Below are 15,636 nucleotides of genomic sequence, written 5' to 3' on the forward strand. Positions count from 1 at the left end.
GGTCGCCAAGGAGGGCACTCTGCATTTTCTCTGAGCTGTCATAAATGGTGATTCCTTACGTTTTTCAGATGCACACCCTTGATTTATCATCTGACTGATGAACACACTCCTGTAGGACCAGAGATTCATCATTGAATCCAGAAGTGAAGCAAAAATAAGGCAATTGAATCTTCTATTTGGAAATTTTGTCATCTTCCCTCCTGTGTAACATCCCAAGAATCTGTGATGCTTCTTCTGTATTTGGTTTGAGGGATGAACCCAGAGGAGACAGGAAGGGTAAAGCGGCCCTTTCTGTGTCAGCAGGGGAAACATGTGGTCAGTTACCTTCCACAGCAATCACTCTATGGGCACAGATTCATTTCCTTCCAGATTTCAGTAAATACGTTTTAGAAAGAGACAGGAAATTAGAGTATGCTTCATTTGTTGATAAAAGAAAACTAAAAATTAAAGGGAGCTCTGTTTGCTAGGAATTTTATTAGTTCCTCCTCTGGGGGCTGATATGTTTAAACTTCTTTCATTACCCAGCAGTGATATTTCCCTCCTGCTGATGGAGAGGAGGCTCTTATCTCCAAGGGGAGGGCCAGGACAGGATATTGCAGCCCCTTATCTGTCCCACTAGCAGCAAGGCATCACCCAGGCAGGAAAAATGAGTCGGGAACAATAATGGAGGGAAAATTGAAATGATTCACATTGGGTATGATAGACTGTCTGTTGCTGATTGCATCGAGCTGCAATGCCCATTGCTGCAATAATCTGGCAATTAGGCACCCTTCTATGAAAGATGAAACTTTACACTGCCAGTGCACCAGGAAGAAAAGAGTGGTAGTAGGACAAGACTATGCAGTCCTAAACCTGATTCTCTGAATCTGAAAAGAACATTTGCCGGGACTTGCCTGGATGAGAGGAACACAGACCCCCAGATGAACATTTAGCCCTATCCCTGGAGACTGTCCAGAGATAAACATTTCAAGAGATTTATATTATCTCTATAATAGAAGGTATGTATATGGTATAGCTATTTATTAATTACTTCCCAGCACCAAAACCCCACAAAATAAGCTGTCAGCAATGAATTGTAAAATGCTGGGAATTAGTATCATGTTATCAGAACTTCTCACATATGACACCCCAGTCCCCAATGTTTACATAGGCCGTTAGAAACTTCATTTGACTCCCAAGGATTGATCTAAGCCCTAGCACATATTAAGCCCTCAGTACATAATTGTTGATTGAATAAATGTTGAGAGAATAAATATGACAATATTTATATATATTCCATATATATATTTATATATCCAGAATGCTACTTTATTCATTTATAATAAGGGAGACAATTCTTTCCAAGATGGAAATAATTGTACTCTATATCCATGTCACCCACTTTTCTGATATTAAGACATCATGAGAAGTCAAATTAGTAATTAGAGAATTGTTTAGCAGGCATGACATGAGAGAAAAGAGAGGTTTGGAGGGGTAGTTAGTGCAGGCCATGGTGAAAATAAGAATGGCCTCTTGAGCATGTATAGTACTTAACTGTGGGCCAGATACTGTTTAGCAGTCCTTTAAATATGATTAACTCATTTAATCCTTACAACAACCCCAAAAAGCGGATGTCATTATGAAATCCAATTTGTGAGGCATAACTGGCTTGCCCCAGTTAAACAGCCAGTCCTAAGGGTAAAGCTGGGATTCAAACCTAAGTCTAAGACCAAAGTCAATCACCACACCATATACGTGTAAAATCTCCTGACCCCAAGCAGAAAGCCCAAGCCCGTGATGAATCATCTCTTTCCCTAGAGACACATTGCCAAGGTCTGCCTCTCTGGATACCCCAGGTGTCTGGGGAGGAGGAACTTCCTGCCCTATCAGTTGCCACCAACAAGAATATCCTGCTTGAGTGTGAAACCGCAGATGGAAATGCATCAATAGGCTTATTGCTTTGTGCTAAATCTATACCACCTTATAGCCTGTAGTCTTGAGCAAAAGCATAGAGAACTGGTCAATGATTATGATGACTATATCTCAAACAAAGTGGCTGTGGTAGGTGGTATTACAGACCACGTTTGCCAATTTCTGGACGAGGAACAGGACATTTAGATGCATTGACAGCTGCCTGGTCAATATTAATTAAAGTGAATATCATGCTCGAATGTTTGGTCACAACATAATCATTGCTTTGAACCACACTGTAAGGAGTTGCAGGTTGGAATTTGAAATTACCTCTTGAACGGAAATGTTTTAAGTATCATTTTGTTCCTAAATATCTTCCTACAGTTTTATAAGATAACATCTTTCCTATCACATCAGCTCTGCCCAGGGTTTATGCAGAATGAACACTAGCTGTAAACATCAGGGGTATTTTAAGGAGCAGGCCTCATGACCAGGGATGTATCTCATCCTCCTGTTGCAAGGAGATATAATTTACAGTAATCACTGGAACTGGTTTGAAGTAATTTGCAGAACAAACTGCCACAGTGAAAAACTGAATGCTAATTTTACATTTTTAAGAGTGGAGAAGACATAGATGACATAGGATTTAAAAAAAATCTTACTGAAGGACAAAAAGCATACCCACCTCTACTCCATTCAGGAGGTGTCGGAATTCAGGGCAGATGAAAGCACTGCCTGCATAGGCAGCATCGATGTGTAGCCACATGTTCTCCTTGTTACCTACAAGCCAAAAGCAACCTGTGAGTTCTCAAACAGATGCCCTTTTTGAGCAATGTCTGACAACTGTCCTTGTTCTAACACAGAGTATCCTTCTTGCATACAACATATGAGTAGCTCCCTCTCATTTGAAGACAATGAAATTGAGGGCAGAAGTTGTGTCTTATTGGCCTCAGATGCTGCCTGGCATATATCAGATCCTCAGGGAATGCTTGGAAAATGAGGGGAAATAAAATCATTCCTGATCATTGATCTTCAAGGTTGACTCTCATGGCTCAGCATAGCTTTAATGGGTCAGTATGCTCTGACCCTATCATGCTCATTCACCCAGTTATACCACCTTTCTCTATCCTCCTCTATTTCATCAATCTAGTATGTCTTCCTTGATGATATCAACTAATCCATTCTAACATCCTCCCCACAAACATCTTTTGAGGCAGAGTCTGGTACATAATCCACACCAATCTTATTCCATCTGCCTCTCTCCATCTCCATCATGAAGAGGTTTAGCCATTGATTATTTGCCTAGATAGATGTAATTATTTAATGCAATGGTAAAATAAACATATTTTGAAACAAGCTGGTTATCACAAAGTAATGGGTAGTGGATGACTTTACTTTTGTTTAAAAAAAAAACCTAAATAGCATCAGCATGAAAAGGAATAAAGTAGACAGTTAGGTACCCAAATATCTACACTATTTAATTCTGTTCAGTAATTAAATATTTCTCCTTTTCCTATTGTGTATTTTTTGAAACATGATTATTTCCAACAAGCCCACATTCATAGACAGTTTTAGGGACTTTTAACTTTTTCAGCTTCCACAGTTTCTTCAGACACATCTCCATTTTGGGTTTCTGACTGGCTCACTTCTGAGGCCCCCTGTAACTTTAGGTTTCATTGCTGCAATTTCAGGTTCCACTCCTTGATCTTCTTGCACAGGAGTTTCATTAGGAGATGAGACATGATGTCAGTGGAGCACCTTCTCTGTGGAGGCACAGCAGCTTTCCTAGCCATTGATTTCATCTTAAAACATCCTCTGGTCCTTTGATGAATTTGATTTTTGTTTTCCAACCATATCATACTATTCTTGAAGGCAGAGACCACGTTTTAATTTGGAGGAACAACTGTCTGCTATTTAAGACATATCTGGGTACAACTTCTACTTCCCCCTTACTTAACAACCATACAACCTTATCTACTTCCTCCAAACCTCATTCTTTTCATAGGCAAAACTGAGATAAAACTAGTTCCTGCAACTCTGAGGATTAAAGGAAATAAATCCATAATATGCCCATCACAACTGCTAGTATAGAGTTAGTAAGAAATAAATGTGATTGTTGTGATTGTTCTTTCCCTCAGCCCTATACATGTAGCCCAGTCATGAAATGTGTAAGAATCAAAGCTGTAAAGATCTCAGAAAGGAAGTGGTCCACCCTTCCCACTTTACCAAGGAGGATGAAGATGCCAGGAGCACTGTGTCAAGGCACCTGATTGGCACATGTCCAAGTCAGCACCTGCCAAATACATTGTTACAGGTTCCTGAATTCATGTTTTGCTTTTCAATATATGATGTTTGCTAATCAGCATGTTATGAGGATTGATGAGTGGTAAGCCATTCTGAGCTCTGCTGATAATAGATATAAAAGGTATTTCAAAGCTTTGATTCAACGTGATCTTCAGTACTGAAGTGATTAAAGCCCTTCATTGGATAAAGATCAAATACATGCCTAGGATGTATAATATGGCCAAGTCAGGGTACAGGAGGCAAAGGGCTCAGAAGGCACAGGGTGAAATCTGAGTATTCCAAGGCAAGTTTTATGGTTGGAGGGTATCTGTGTTCATGAACTCACATGGAATCAGGTTTAACTGGGATTTGCCTAACCTCAAATGGATGGGGCAGTGAGCAAGTAGAATATAAGCCTTAGGATAAATATGGGCATCTCTCTTGAGGCATCCAGTGAAAGTGTTGGGGACAACTGTTACTGTTATAAATCAACTCCATTGTGGAGTTAATGGGGACTTTGCACTCACTTACATGATATTTGCTTTCCAAGGGGATGTCTGAGCTGCTTTCAGACCTCTAGTACTAGAACTTCATTTTCTGCTAGAGGCTCTTTGGTGGAATCTGATAGATTCCAATGTTTGTATTCAGTTCAGGACTATTGTGTAAAGGGGTGAGGCAGGGATTCTTTGGGCCTGAACAGATTAATGAATTGGGACACATGTTAGTCCTGAGCATGGGGAGAAATGGGTCAGAATCTAGAAGCAGTGAGCAGGGCACTCCTTTATCTCCTCCCTTCTTAGCCACCACTCTCATGAGGAGGCAATGTCTGCTTAGATGATATTATGGATTGAACTGTGTCCCCCATACCATATGCTGTAGTCCTAATCCCCAGTAACTCAGGATGTGACCTTATTTGGAAATGCGGTAGTGATGCAGATGTAATTAGTCAAGATGAGGTCATCTTAGGGTAGGATGGACCTTTAACCCAAATATGACTAGCATCCTCATAAAGAGAAGAAAACAGACAGATGCAGGGAAGAATGCTATGTGACAATGGAGACAGATTTTGGAGTGATGGATCTACAGGCCAAGGAATGCCAAGGATTGCTATTTAGATTCAGTTTTCAACTTGGCCAGGTGAAGGTATCTAGTTCTGTTGTTGCGGGCATGAGCCAATGATACGTGAACCTCATCTGTTGCTCATTACATCTGCAGTCAGCTAAGGGGCATGCCTGCTGTAATGAATGATGTTTGATTTAATTGGCTGGTGCTTAAATGAGAGAGTACAACATAGCACAGCCCAAGCAGCTCAGCCCAGGCCTTTGGAGATGCAGAAAGAAATCACCCTGGGGAAAGTTGTTGGAACCCAGAGGACTGGAGAGAAGGTCAGCAGAGATCACCCTGTGCCTTCCCATGTAAGAAAGAACCTCAGTTGAAAGTTAGCTGCCTTTCTTCTGAAGAACTAATGAAATAAATCCCCTTTTATTAAAAGCCAATCCATCTCTGGTGTGGTGTATTTCTGGCAGCTAGCAAACTAGAACAGGCCATGAGACAGGGACAAAAGCCTGTGAGAATATGCGAATACATACATACACTCCCTGCCCATGCCTTCTGACAGCAAGCAACTAGCATCACCTTGGAACCCAAGGCACACCCTCTATCTTTTGGATAACACAATTTTGGGCACTAACTCATTCTCTGAATGATCCTATAAAGGATAGATTATTATCGTACAATTACAATTGTTGTTTTCTCTTCATTTTGAGGTTGAGGAACATGAAGCTCAAAGAATTTAGGGCATGCAGCTGGATGTGACAGGCCTAGGCTTGACTGTATCTTCTCTGCAGTCAATGCCATGCCCAGCTCTCACACCATTATGCCAGACCCTATGAGCCCCCGCTGTCCTCAGCTGCTGGCCCTGGAGATGGGAGTCTGCAGCCAGGCAGAAGAGGACCCCCTCTTCTGATTATGAACTTTGGGCAAATCTCAGGGGCAGGTTATAGAGACTGAGTGTCGAGTCCATTGTTAAGCACCTGGTATAGTAACAGCCCAGGGCCATAAATATGTGGTCTAAGGGCCTGAACGTACTCCCCTCAACTCCAGACTTTTCAAATAATTCACTGGAAAGCAGTTGTGTTTGGGGGTCCACATTACAGGAGTAAACAGCGAGAGCTGAGGTTTCCTTAGCCATTGTGCCCACCCCTGGTGAGTTTTTGCCCATAGGAATGCTTCTGCAAGCTCCTGGTTTCCCAGAGCCATGTGTTAAATGTGAAACCTTAGAAATTCAGTAAAAACTATTGGTTCACAGTATTGCCTTCTAAAAATATAGAAGAATTCTAGTCTCTACAAGAAAACCTAAGGGCTTATGACTCTGTAAGCAGGCCAGTCAGACTTAGTAAATGTCTAAAGGACAATTTATTTTTCAAAGAAATGCATTTTTTTTCTGCTGTCTTGCTTACTTACCTTAAGTAATCTGGTAGTTATATTGAGTGATTTCAAAAAGAATACACCGAAAGACTAAATTCAAGAATGATTAATTCTCATATCATGGATATGAGAGTACTTGCTCAAGGGTTTTGTAAAGAATTTATTGTCATAAGTAGAACTAATTTAATAGCACTGTTAATGATGCCCAGGAAAAAGATATCTTATAAATAGGGTATTGGGCATTATCAAACCAATAAGGCTTGTGCTATTGCAAATCCAAGAAAGTTTGGAAAATCACAATAATATTTAGTTAATAAGGAGGAAGAAAGCTCATAGAGGAAGGTCTACTAAATTCCCCATAGAGTGAGATTTTCCAAGAAAACAGTTGATCGAATACTTACAAATAGGACCAATTTCTAATAGATTGTCAAATGAGCAGCAAGATGTGGTCCCCAGTGTAGCAACAACCTGGAAAGTAAGAAGCAGACATTCTTTTTATCCCCATGTATAGGGCTTTGTATATACAACTACTGTCTAGGGTCTGGGACAGAGCCTTGAATATGGTGCTCAATGAATATATGTAAATGGAGATGCAAGTCTACTAATGCATACTTAATCTTTGGATGAAGGCATCATAACAGGTTAAGAGAAACAGATTCACAAACAGATAACTAGGCTGTGAGGTTATAAACACACACTTGTAAGAAACTCACCATAGTGTATGGAGGAAGATATGAAGAACCTGACCACATGAACTTACAATAGCTATTCCAATATTCTACCTTATTAAATATAAGTATATATAATGAATATAAGAATATAGCTCCTTTTATAAAGGAGGAAATGCGGTTGGTATATGTGGGTGTATAGCATAGAATAAGCACACCAGAAATCATGTACTTATGTCAGCAGGGCTGGCATTGCTTACAACATTTCTGCAATGCATTCCTTTAGAACTGCCTTTGGGGCCAGATAAGAGCCACCCAGGGTTTTGACCCAGAATATCATTCACTAGCTTTCATCTGTTTTCTCTCTCTGAACAATACTGTTTCCAAAGTTAAATCCAACCCTCAAAAGATGTAACTTTAGAAATAATTCTTCAGGAATTACTATTTCTCAAAATATAACTTCTTAGAATTATTTCTCAGAATATAAATTCTGAGAGAGCATTGGGTGCTGTTGGTCATACAATTGGTAAATGTGGACCTTAATTTATCATTCCCTCTATAGTTCTAGCCCCGAGTACCTACTAGTGCTATGAAAACACTTGTACAACCTGACTTTTACTGGTCCCACACATGCATCTATCTCTGCCACCAGACCCAGGAAGCTCTTGAAGCTAGAGTCTGCACCTTATTTCTCTTTGTATTGTTAGGGACTTGTACTCTGCTGGACACAGAAGAGGTGCTGAAAAATGTTGTTGAATTGAAACTCTCTACAAATAAATGCTTTTTTAAAATAGTATATTTAGAAAACCAAAGAGTGAATTGATTTTCTGCCATGTACTGTCTGGATGATGAAATTTTTCCATAGATGTAAAAAGTATGATATTTAATTAAATCTGTGCAAAATTTCTTCAGTCCCCACTAAAGTCTCAGCAATGCTACATGCCGTGGGAATAGAGTTGGACAGATTAGAAATTCACACCAAATAGTAACTTTAACGAGTCCAGTTTGAGACCTTTCAGATTCCATTTCATCTGACAGCCTGCACTGGATCTGAAAATCCAGTTCTCCTCTGGGAGAGAGGCACAGTTCTCTTGCACAGAAGCATTATGTTGGCCATTTGGGTGGCTCCATCCAACTTTGGTCCAGCTATTCATACAGTCACCTGGGTTGGGGGAGGTATGCAGGACTGCTTTTCAGAGAGAGGGCCCCCCCCACCCCCCAGAGACCAGAGTTGTCCCACACCCAGTCACAGGGAGCATTTCAAATGCACATCCAGTTGGACTCTGGAGGAATTCACTGTATCACTAGAACAAGCTCAAGGGGAGCTGGGTGATCCAAGGAACTTCTTGGGTATGATGGGGCAAACACTTAAGCCATGCACTTGGAGCAAAAGGACCTAGGTTGGAGATTGAGGTCTGGGTCTCATTAGTCCCTCACTGGGCTTCCACGTTCTCATTTCTGGCATAGATGTATTAATATAAGGATCTACTAGGTCTATAAGGTCCAGATGGGCTTAGATATCCCATATCTCAACGTTTTCTTTGGTGCTGTGAGTGCCCTTTTCTTGACATCTCTGTGCAGCCCCGCCTTGATGGCCTATTACAAACATCAAGCACTCTCCATGTTTGCGTCATTTTGGCAAGATGCATCATTGAGAAGGTATTCAAGTCAATGAGTTATTTTCCTCTAGGTATCTATAATTTCATCCTGATGCTTAATTGAATATTAAAATACTTTATCCATGTTGTTAAAAAATAGTAAGAATTATATAGTTACTAAAACTACAGAGTTACTCAATCACCTCAGTATTTCTTATAATTAATTTTCTTCATTTTAAAAGAGTCTCTTAGGAATGACATATCTGTAGTTTAGCAATTTCCTCAGTTTCATTTCTGCAGTTAAATTTGAACTGAATGAAGTGCAAAAGCTTCTGTTTTTAAAATTACATGGAAATTAAACATCACATTGTTAAATTTTTTTTTATCAATCTACTCTATTAATACATGTGCCTAAAAGAATGTCTACAATTATTTTCCAAAATATTAATGCTACTTACATCTTGAGATGAGATTTGGGTTAATAAAGCCCTTTTCACTTAGATTTTTATGTTACTATTGAGAACATGAAATATGTTTATGAAACATGTAAAACCATAAAAATTTTGCCTTGCTGTGAGAGTGGTCTCAGTCGAGAACAACAGGTGTCATTTTGAGTACTTGCTCTGTGCCAGGCCTAATGCAGCCAGCCTTTCATATATTATCATTATTATCATTATTAGTATTTTCACATGGGCAGGCACCAGGACCTGAAGCCAGAGCTCTGGCATGGCAGGTGAGAATTCTGCCTGCTGAGCCACCATGGCCCGCCCAAAAATGGAACATATATTATTAATCATCACAACAACTAATGAGTTAGGCACTATTATCATCCAAGCACACACAGAGAGGCAGGTGCAACTGAGATGTGAACACAGGCTCCGGTCAATTCTCCTCCCCAGTGCTTCTGTACCCTATTTGGTACAGACAGTGAAGTCTATGTCTGCTCAAATGCAGGGAAAAGAACACAGGCTCCCAGCGCCATGCCTGAAGGGCCTTTTCAACAAGTCGAAGCCCTTTGGAGCACAAGAGATGCACCTGTGGGCAGGTGGTGCAGAGCCCAGCTCCCAGAGAGGGCGCATGAGACTGATATGGGGCTGGGGATGGCGTAGCCAGTGTTCTAAATGGCTTTGCTATATGGCCCTGAGCTACACATCAGTTTTTTCTAATTCTCAGAAACTGCTTCAAAGCCACACCACCTGCTCTGCTCCAGGCTCTGATTACCCTGGCTCAGCACGCACAACGACATTAACCTCATTTCAGCCTTCATGAGAGAGGCATAATCACATTTGCGGAGGGGGCAGATACAGCAGCTCCAACTCAGACTCAAATCCACAGTCAGACAGCCTGCAGGCCTGTCTGCTGCCCTGGGAGAGGGGCATCTCATAGGTCCTACCAGGGCCCTTCCCCAAGGCACTCAGGGCCTCCTCATGACCTACTCTCCTGCCTTCCTTGCCCCTGCATTTCACCGGCCTGCTTTGTTTTTATATATTCCTAGCAGGGACCGCCCTCTGCCTTTTGCCCTATGCTATAAAACTGGTGAGTCTGAGAAGGCAAACCATCACCAAGAAGAAATGGAAAACTTTGCTAAAGCCCAAACTAATTGACAGAGGCACAGAGACTTAGCTTTCTTGGTTCAAATATGGAAAAAATGTCCCTCTTACTTTCAGCAGTGGTTCTTGAATTTAAGGGGCTGTCAATTTCTTTGAAAATACAACGAAGTTTATGGGCCTGCATCCCCAAATTAGGCATATAGTTATTGTGCAGGTGCATAATTACATGCATTAGGCATATAGTTTCAATGGGAATGGTTGGGCAATAAGGCAAAGCTCAAGTTTTTGCCTCTTCTTGATTTGAGCCCCACCTCCCTGTCTGGCTTCACAGTCCTATAGCTGCTCATTTAAAATAAAACCAGTTGCATTTCCTTGAGTATACTATACTATCTCACGTCTCTGCCCTTTGAGGTTCTCTTTCCTTCAACAATAGGCTCTGTGCCCTTGAGCACTTAGCAGATGCCTACTCATTCCCTAAGACTCAGTTTTATGTGCTCTATGGGGATTAATCATAACCCCTATAACTTGCCTACATGGATATTGTAAATATTGGGGAACACATCTGTCTTCCCATTGAGAACCATTCCCTGGGGACTGAGAACCATGGCTCATTCATATCTTTCCAGTGGCTGGCCCAGTGTTGGCATATAGTGTAGTGTAAATGAAAGAAATGTTTGATGAATGCATGAATGCACAAACTGTGACCCTTTCCTTTGTTCTGAAACATAGGATTGGTCCATGATGGTGGCTTCTATTAACTGAATATTGACAGAGGTCCCCAAACATTTTCTGCAGTCTTGGCTCTTTCAAGCAAAATTCCAACTGTAGTACATTAATTGGGCTCATCTTATTCCTCTAGGAAAATTAATATGTTTTGCTTCTCTTGATGATGAGTGCAATTTTCTCTCCAACTACTCTTTCATTTTAACACCTCTATTGTCTCAATGTTTTCTCTAGTTACTGCCTTATTTCTCTTTTTTCCTGCACAGGTAAACTTCTTTACAAAGAAATTTATTCCCACATTTCTCATTCCCTCATTATCACAATAGAATCTGATTTTCACTTTGAGACACACTTTTAAATTTCCTCTTAAGAAAATCAGAAATTATCACCTCTCAGCAAAATGTATTAGGCATTTTTCTGTCCTTCTATTTCCTGATATCCCCAGCCTTCATGACTCTCTCTTGCTTGGGTCTCAGTTTCAATATTATTGTTTGTTCTCCCTACCTCTCTGATTATTCTTTTTGGTTCTCTTCATGGGCTCCTCTCTGTCCACCCATGTGTATTTTTAAAATAATGTACTTATTTTTAGTTATGGTAAAATATTCATAACATAAGATAGTTTTAAGCATTTTAGTGTAGACAATTCTGTGACATTAAGCACACTGACAAAATTTTTTAACTTTCACCACAGTCTGTTTCCAGGATATGTTTATTATCCTAGCAATACTATTGCTAGGTACCTACTTAGAGGACATGAGGGCAAGGATACAAATGGACAGTTGCACACTATTGTTTATAGCAGCAATAATGCCCCATTCTGCACCCCCTGCCCTGGTCACCACAGTTCTGCTCTCTGTCTCCATGAATTTCCTTATTCCAAGTATTTTATATCAGAGACATCATACAATATCTGTCCTTTTCTATTTGGCTTATTTTACTCAACATGATGTCTCCAAGGTTTGTCCATGTTGTAGCCTGTGTCAGCACTTCACTTTTTTTTTATTGTGAAAAATAACATATATACGAAAAAGCAATAAATTTCAAAGCACACTGTAACAATTAACTATAGAACCAATTTCAGAGTTTGGTATAGGTTATAGTAACACAATTTTAGGTTTTTCCTTCTAGCTGCTCCAAGACGCTGGAGACTAAAGGAGAGTATCAATAAAATGATTCAGCAGTCATACTCATTTGTTAAATCCTATCTTCTCTGTAATAACTCCACCTTATCCTTTGATCTTTCTCCCAGGGGTATTTGGCCTATGCCCATACTAACTTTTTCAGTTGGAAAGAGCTGTCAATAAAATTAGATAGGAGGATGGAACTAGTTGCTGTTCTGGAGAGACTGACCCTTCTAGGTTTTAAGACTTATCTGGCCTAGGAACCCATTTGGAAGTTGTAGGTTTCTGGAAAGTAATCATAGTGCATGGAATCTTTGTTGAACCTAAGATAAACCCTAAAGAAAAAGTGTTCTTTAGGGTTGGCAGGAATGGTTTGGTTGGAGTTTGCAAACCATGATAAAGAGCAATATCTAGCTGAATCATGTATAAGAATAGCATCCAGTATAGCCTCTTGACACTATTTGAACTCTCTCAGCCTCTGATACCTTATTTGTTACAATTCTTTCCCCCCTTTTGGTCAGGAAGGTGTTGTCAATCCCATGGTAAACAGGGCTAAGCTCATTCCTGGGAGTCATATCCCACTTAGCCAGAGAGACTTTCACCCCTGGATGCCATGACCCATGTAGGGGGGAGTCTACCCATCTTTAAATGTTGATGATTTTTCCTAAGCCTCCTCTCAAGCACTCCCCCTAGGCTACCTCATTATCCCTAGTGACTTTGGGACCACCCATATGCAGATGAATACCACATCTGTGTCTCTTTTTATGTGAACTCAACTGTCTTGATGGAAATGTCCACCTAGATGTCTCACAAATACTCAAAGTCAACTTGTGCATAATTAAACTCCTTATCCTCTTTCAAACCCATGCTCCTTCTGTTTTCTCAATCTTGATTCTCTCTGTATGCTATTTTTCATGAAATTGAATAACACAACCATCTAAGTAAGAAATGTGGAAATCATTCTAAACTTCTCTCTCACTTCCTACATTAAATTAGTCACCAAGACCTAAAGATCTACTGCTTAAATGTCTTTCAAATCCATTTATCCCTGTTCATATCCATTGCCATTATTTTCAGGGATACTTTCATTATCCTCAACTTGCCATTATTTTCAGGGATACCTTCATTATCCTCAACTAATTGCCAGAGCATTTAATACACCTGCCTCTGGTCTTGCCTCCCTTCAGTCTCCTTCCTACCAACTATCCTTAATAACTTTTGCTACTCTGACACACGTATGAATAACTTTTATAACACAAATACACTCCCATGAGCAAACCCAGATTTTGATAGAATTCAATAGTTATTTTTCAGGTCAACAATGTTGTAAAATAATTCCTAGTCTCTGTGAGTCTTGGCCATCTATTGGAAATGTCCACTCGTTAGGGATTGAAGGATAAACAAGATCAGCCATAAGACATACTACCAGTGGATTCACCCAAGGAAAGCCATTAGAATTTATGGTGTAATTTCCATAAGATAACTTTAAACTGATGCAAACTAAAGAAAACCATCCCAATTTGGGGACTTTATCATAAATAAAAGATGACTGGAGACATACCTCACAGCTGCGTTTGATGCCTGAGTGCCTCACTCAGGTATGGGACCTGAAGCTCTACTCAGCTACCAGAGGGGCTTTTGAAAATACAAATCTTATCCTGTCACTCCCTGGCTTCAAAACACTTCACTGATAACCCATGCAATTGGAAAAGCCCACCTTCCTCATGAATGCTTCCCTGCATAACCTTCTTAGCACCCACCTCCACAGACCATCTCTTATCCCCTCATAATTATGTCATGCTCTAGGCAATGAAGAGCCTTGTAGTTCCACAGACTTACCATGTCCTCTCTCACCCCACTCCATGGACAGGCAACGCATTTTGTGGTGCAAAGGCAGGAGCTTTGGGATCACATCACAATGTGTTACCTGACCACTTTACAGCCATAAACAAGTTCCCTACTTTCCTTGGGCTTCAGCTTGATGGGCTATCATGGATCTTCATTGCTAGGCCCTTTACTGGGAACACTTTTTTTTTTTTTTTTTGCTTAAGCCACCCTCCTACCCCTTCCCTTGCCTTCATCCTCTCAATGTTTTTTTCCAAGACTTGGCTCTAGTACTACTCCTATAGGAAGTCTTCCTTGATCTTTGTCTTCCCTCAGTACCTTGTGATTATTTCAATTGTATTACACCATACCTTGTTGCAAATATCTGTTCACTGAACATTCTTCGTTTAGCCAACAATATCCCTGAGGGCAAGCATGTCCTTCATCTCAGTATCCTTAGGCCCAGCATGTTATGGGTGCTCAATAAACATTTGTCAGATGAATGAATGACTAAATGAATGGATACAGAACTGTAGTGTATTTTCATCATGATGAGTTTTTAAATATAATGAGTAGACATAGCTGGCACCTACTCTTAAGACAATGAATTAGTCCTCCTTTTATCTGAGAGCTCACCAATGAAGATCTTGAAATGTAGTCAGATATAGGCATCTCTAACTGATACCATAATATATCCCAACACAGGCCTTGCCCACTTCAAACAGCTCAGCCTCATATCATGCTTTATTTCAAAGACTTGATAGACTCAAGGCACAGAATAGTGACCGAAGTGAAATATTACACTTTCTTCAAATATCCTGCTATTGAATTTTAGAAGCATGTTTTAATTCTCCTTTCCTTCACATAGAATCATGAATATGCCATGAATACGTATTAATTTTCTGCACAAATTTTTATAGGAAATTTTTGAACAAAGAGAACAAAATTTATTTTCTAATGATGACTGAAGAAAGACCACATAAGCCCATTCTTTACAAAATAATTTAAGAAAAGTGAGAAAATTTCACCTCTCTCTCTCAGAATCCCTATGACTCTCCATATCATTTCATTACTCAATATATCCATTTGAATTCGTATCAAAAATGAAGAAAAAATATGAGAAAACAATAAAAAAGGTGCAACATAGGGCCTTTGGAGAGCGAACATCAGGGGTGAGGAAGGTACTGTTGCTCAACAGACACCTGTTTGTTGGCATTGCTATTAAGAACTAATTGACTATGAAACCAGTGTATATAAAGCTGTGGTTAAAATAAGAATTTTTAAAATGCAAGTGAAAATTTAGATTGAAATGAAAGGTCCCACAAATGGGCAAAAGGCTGCAGATCAGATTTATAATAAATAATATATCCTCTCCCTGTCAACATTATTACCACTTTCAGGAGATGTCTCTATTTGATTCTTTACTTTACAGTTAAAAGAAAATCTTCTTTGCAAGGCAAACTTTTGGATAAATTGGTACCATTCTGGAGGGGAATATGGCAGCATGTGCCAAAAGTTTTAAAAATAACTATACCTTTGAGCAAATAATTTC

At 39.9% G+C, this 15,636-nt stretch overlaps 1 protein-coding gene across 4 annotated transcripts in view; it reads right to left on the reverse strand.

Annotated features, from left to right (window-relative positions):
• Positions 1-15,636, reverse strand: part of DDC (dopa decarboxylase) — a 113,437-nt gene that overhangs the window by 33,165 nt on the left and 64,636 nt on the right. For all 4 annotated transcript variants that reach the window (XM_077119308.1, XM_077119296.1, XM_077119307.1 and 1 more), the window contains 2 exons: positions 7,002-7,068; positions 2,576-2,670 (listed from right to left, as the gene is read on the reverse strand). In XM_077119308.1, the coding sequence (XP_076975423.1) occupies positions 2,576-2,670; positions 7,002-7,068 (162 nt within the window). The remainder of the gene's footprint in view (positions 1-2,575; positions 2,671-7,001; positions 7,069-15,636) is intronic.

This window comes from Tamandua tetradactyla, chromosome 1 (genome assembly GCF_023851605.1).
Source record: "Tamandua tetradactyla isolate mTamTet1 chromosome 1, mTamTet1.pri, whole genome shotgun sequence".
Lineage (NCBI taxonomy): Eukaryota > Metazoa > Chordata > Mammalia > Pilosa > Myrmecophagidae > Tamandua > Tamandua tetradactyla.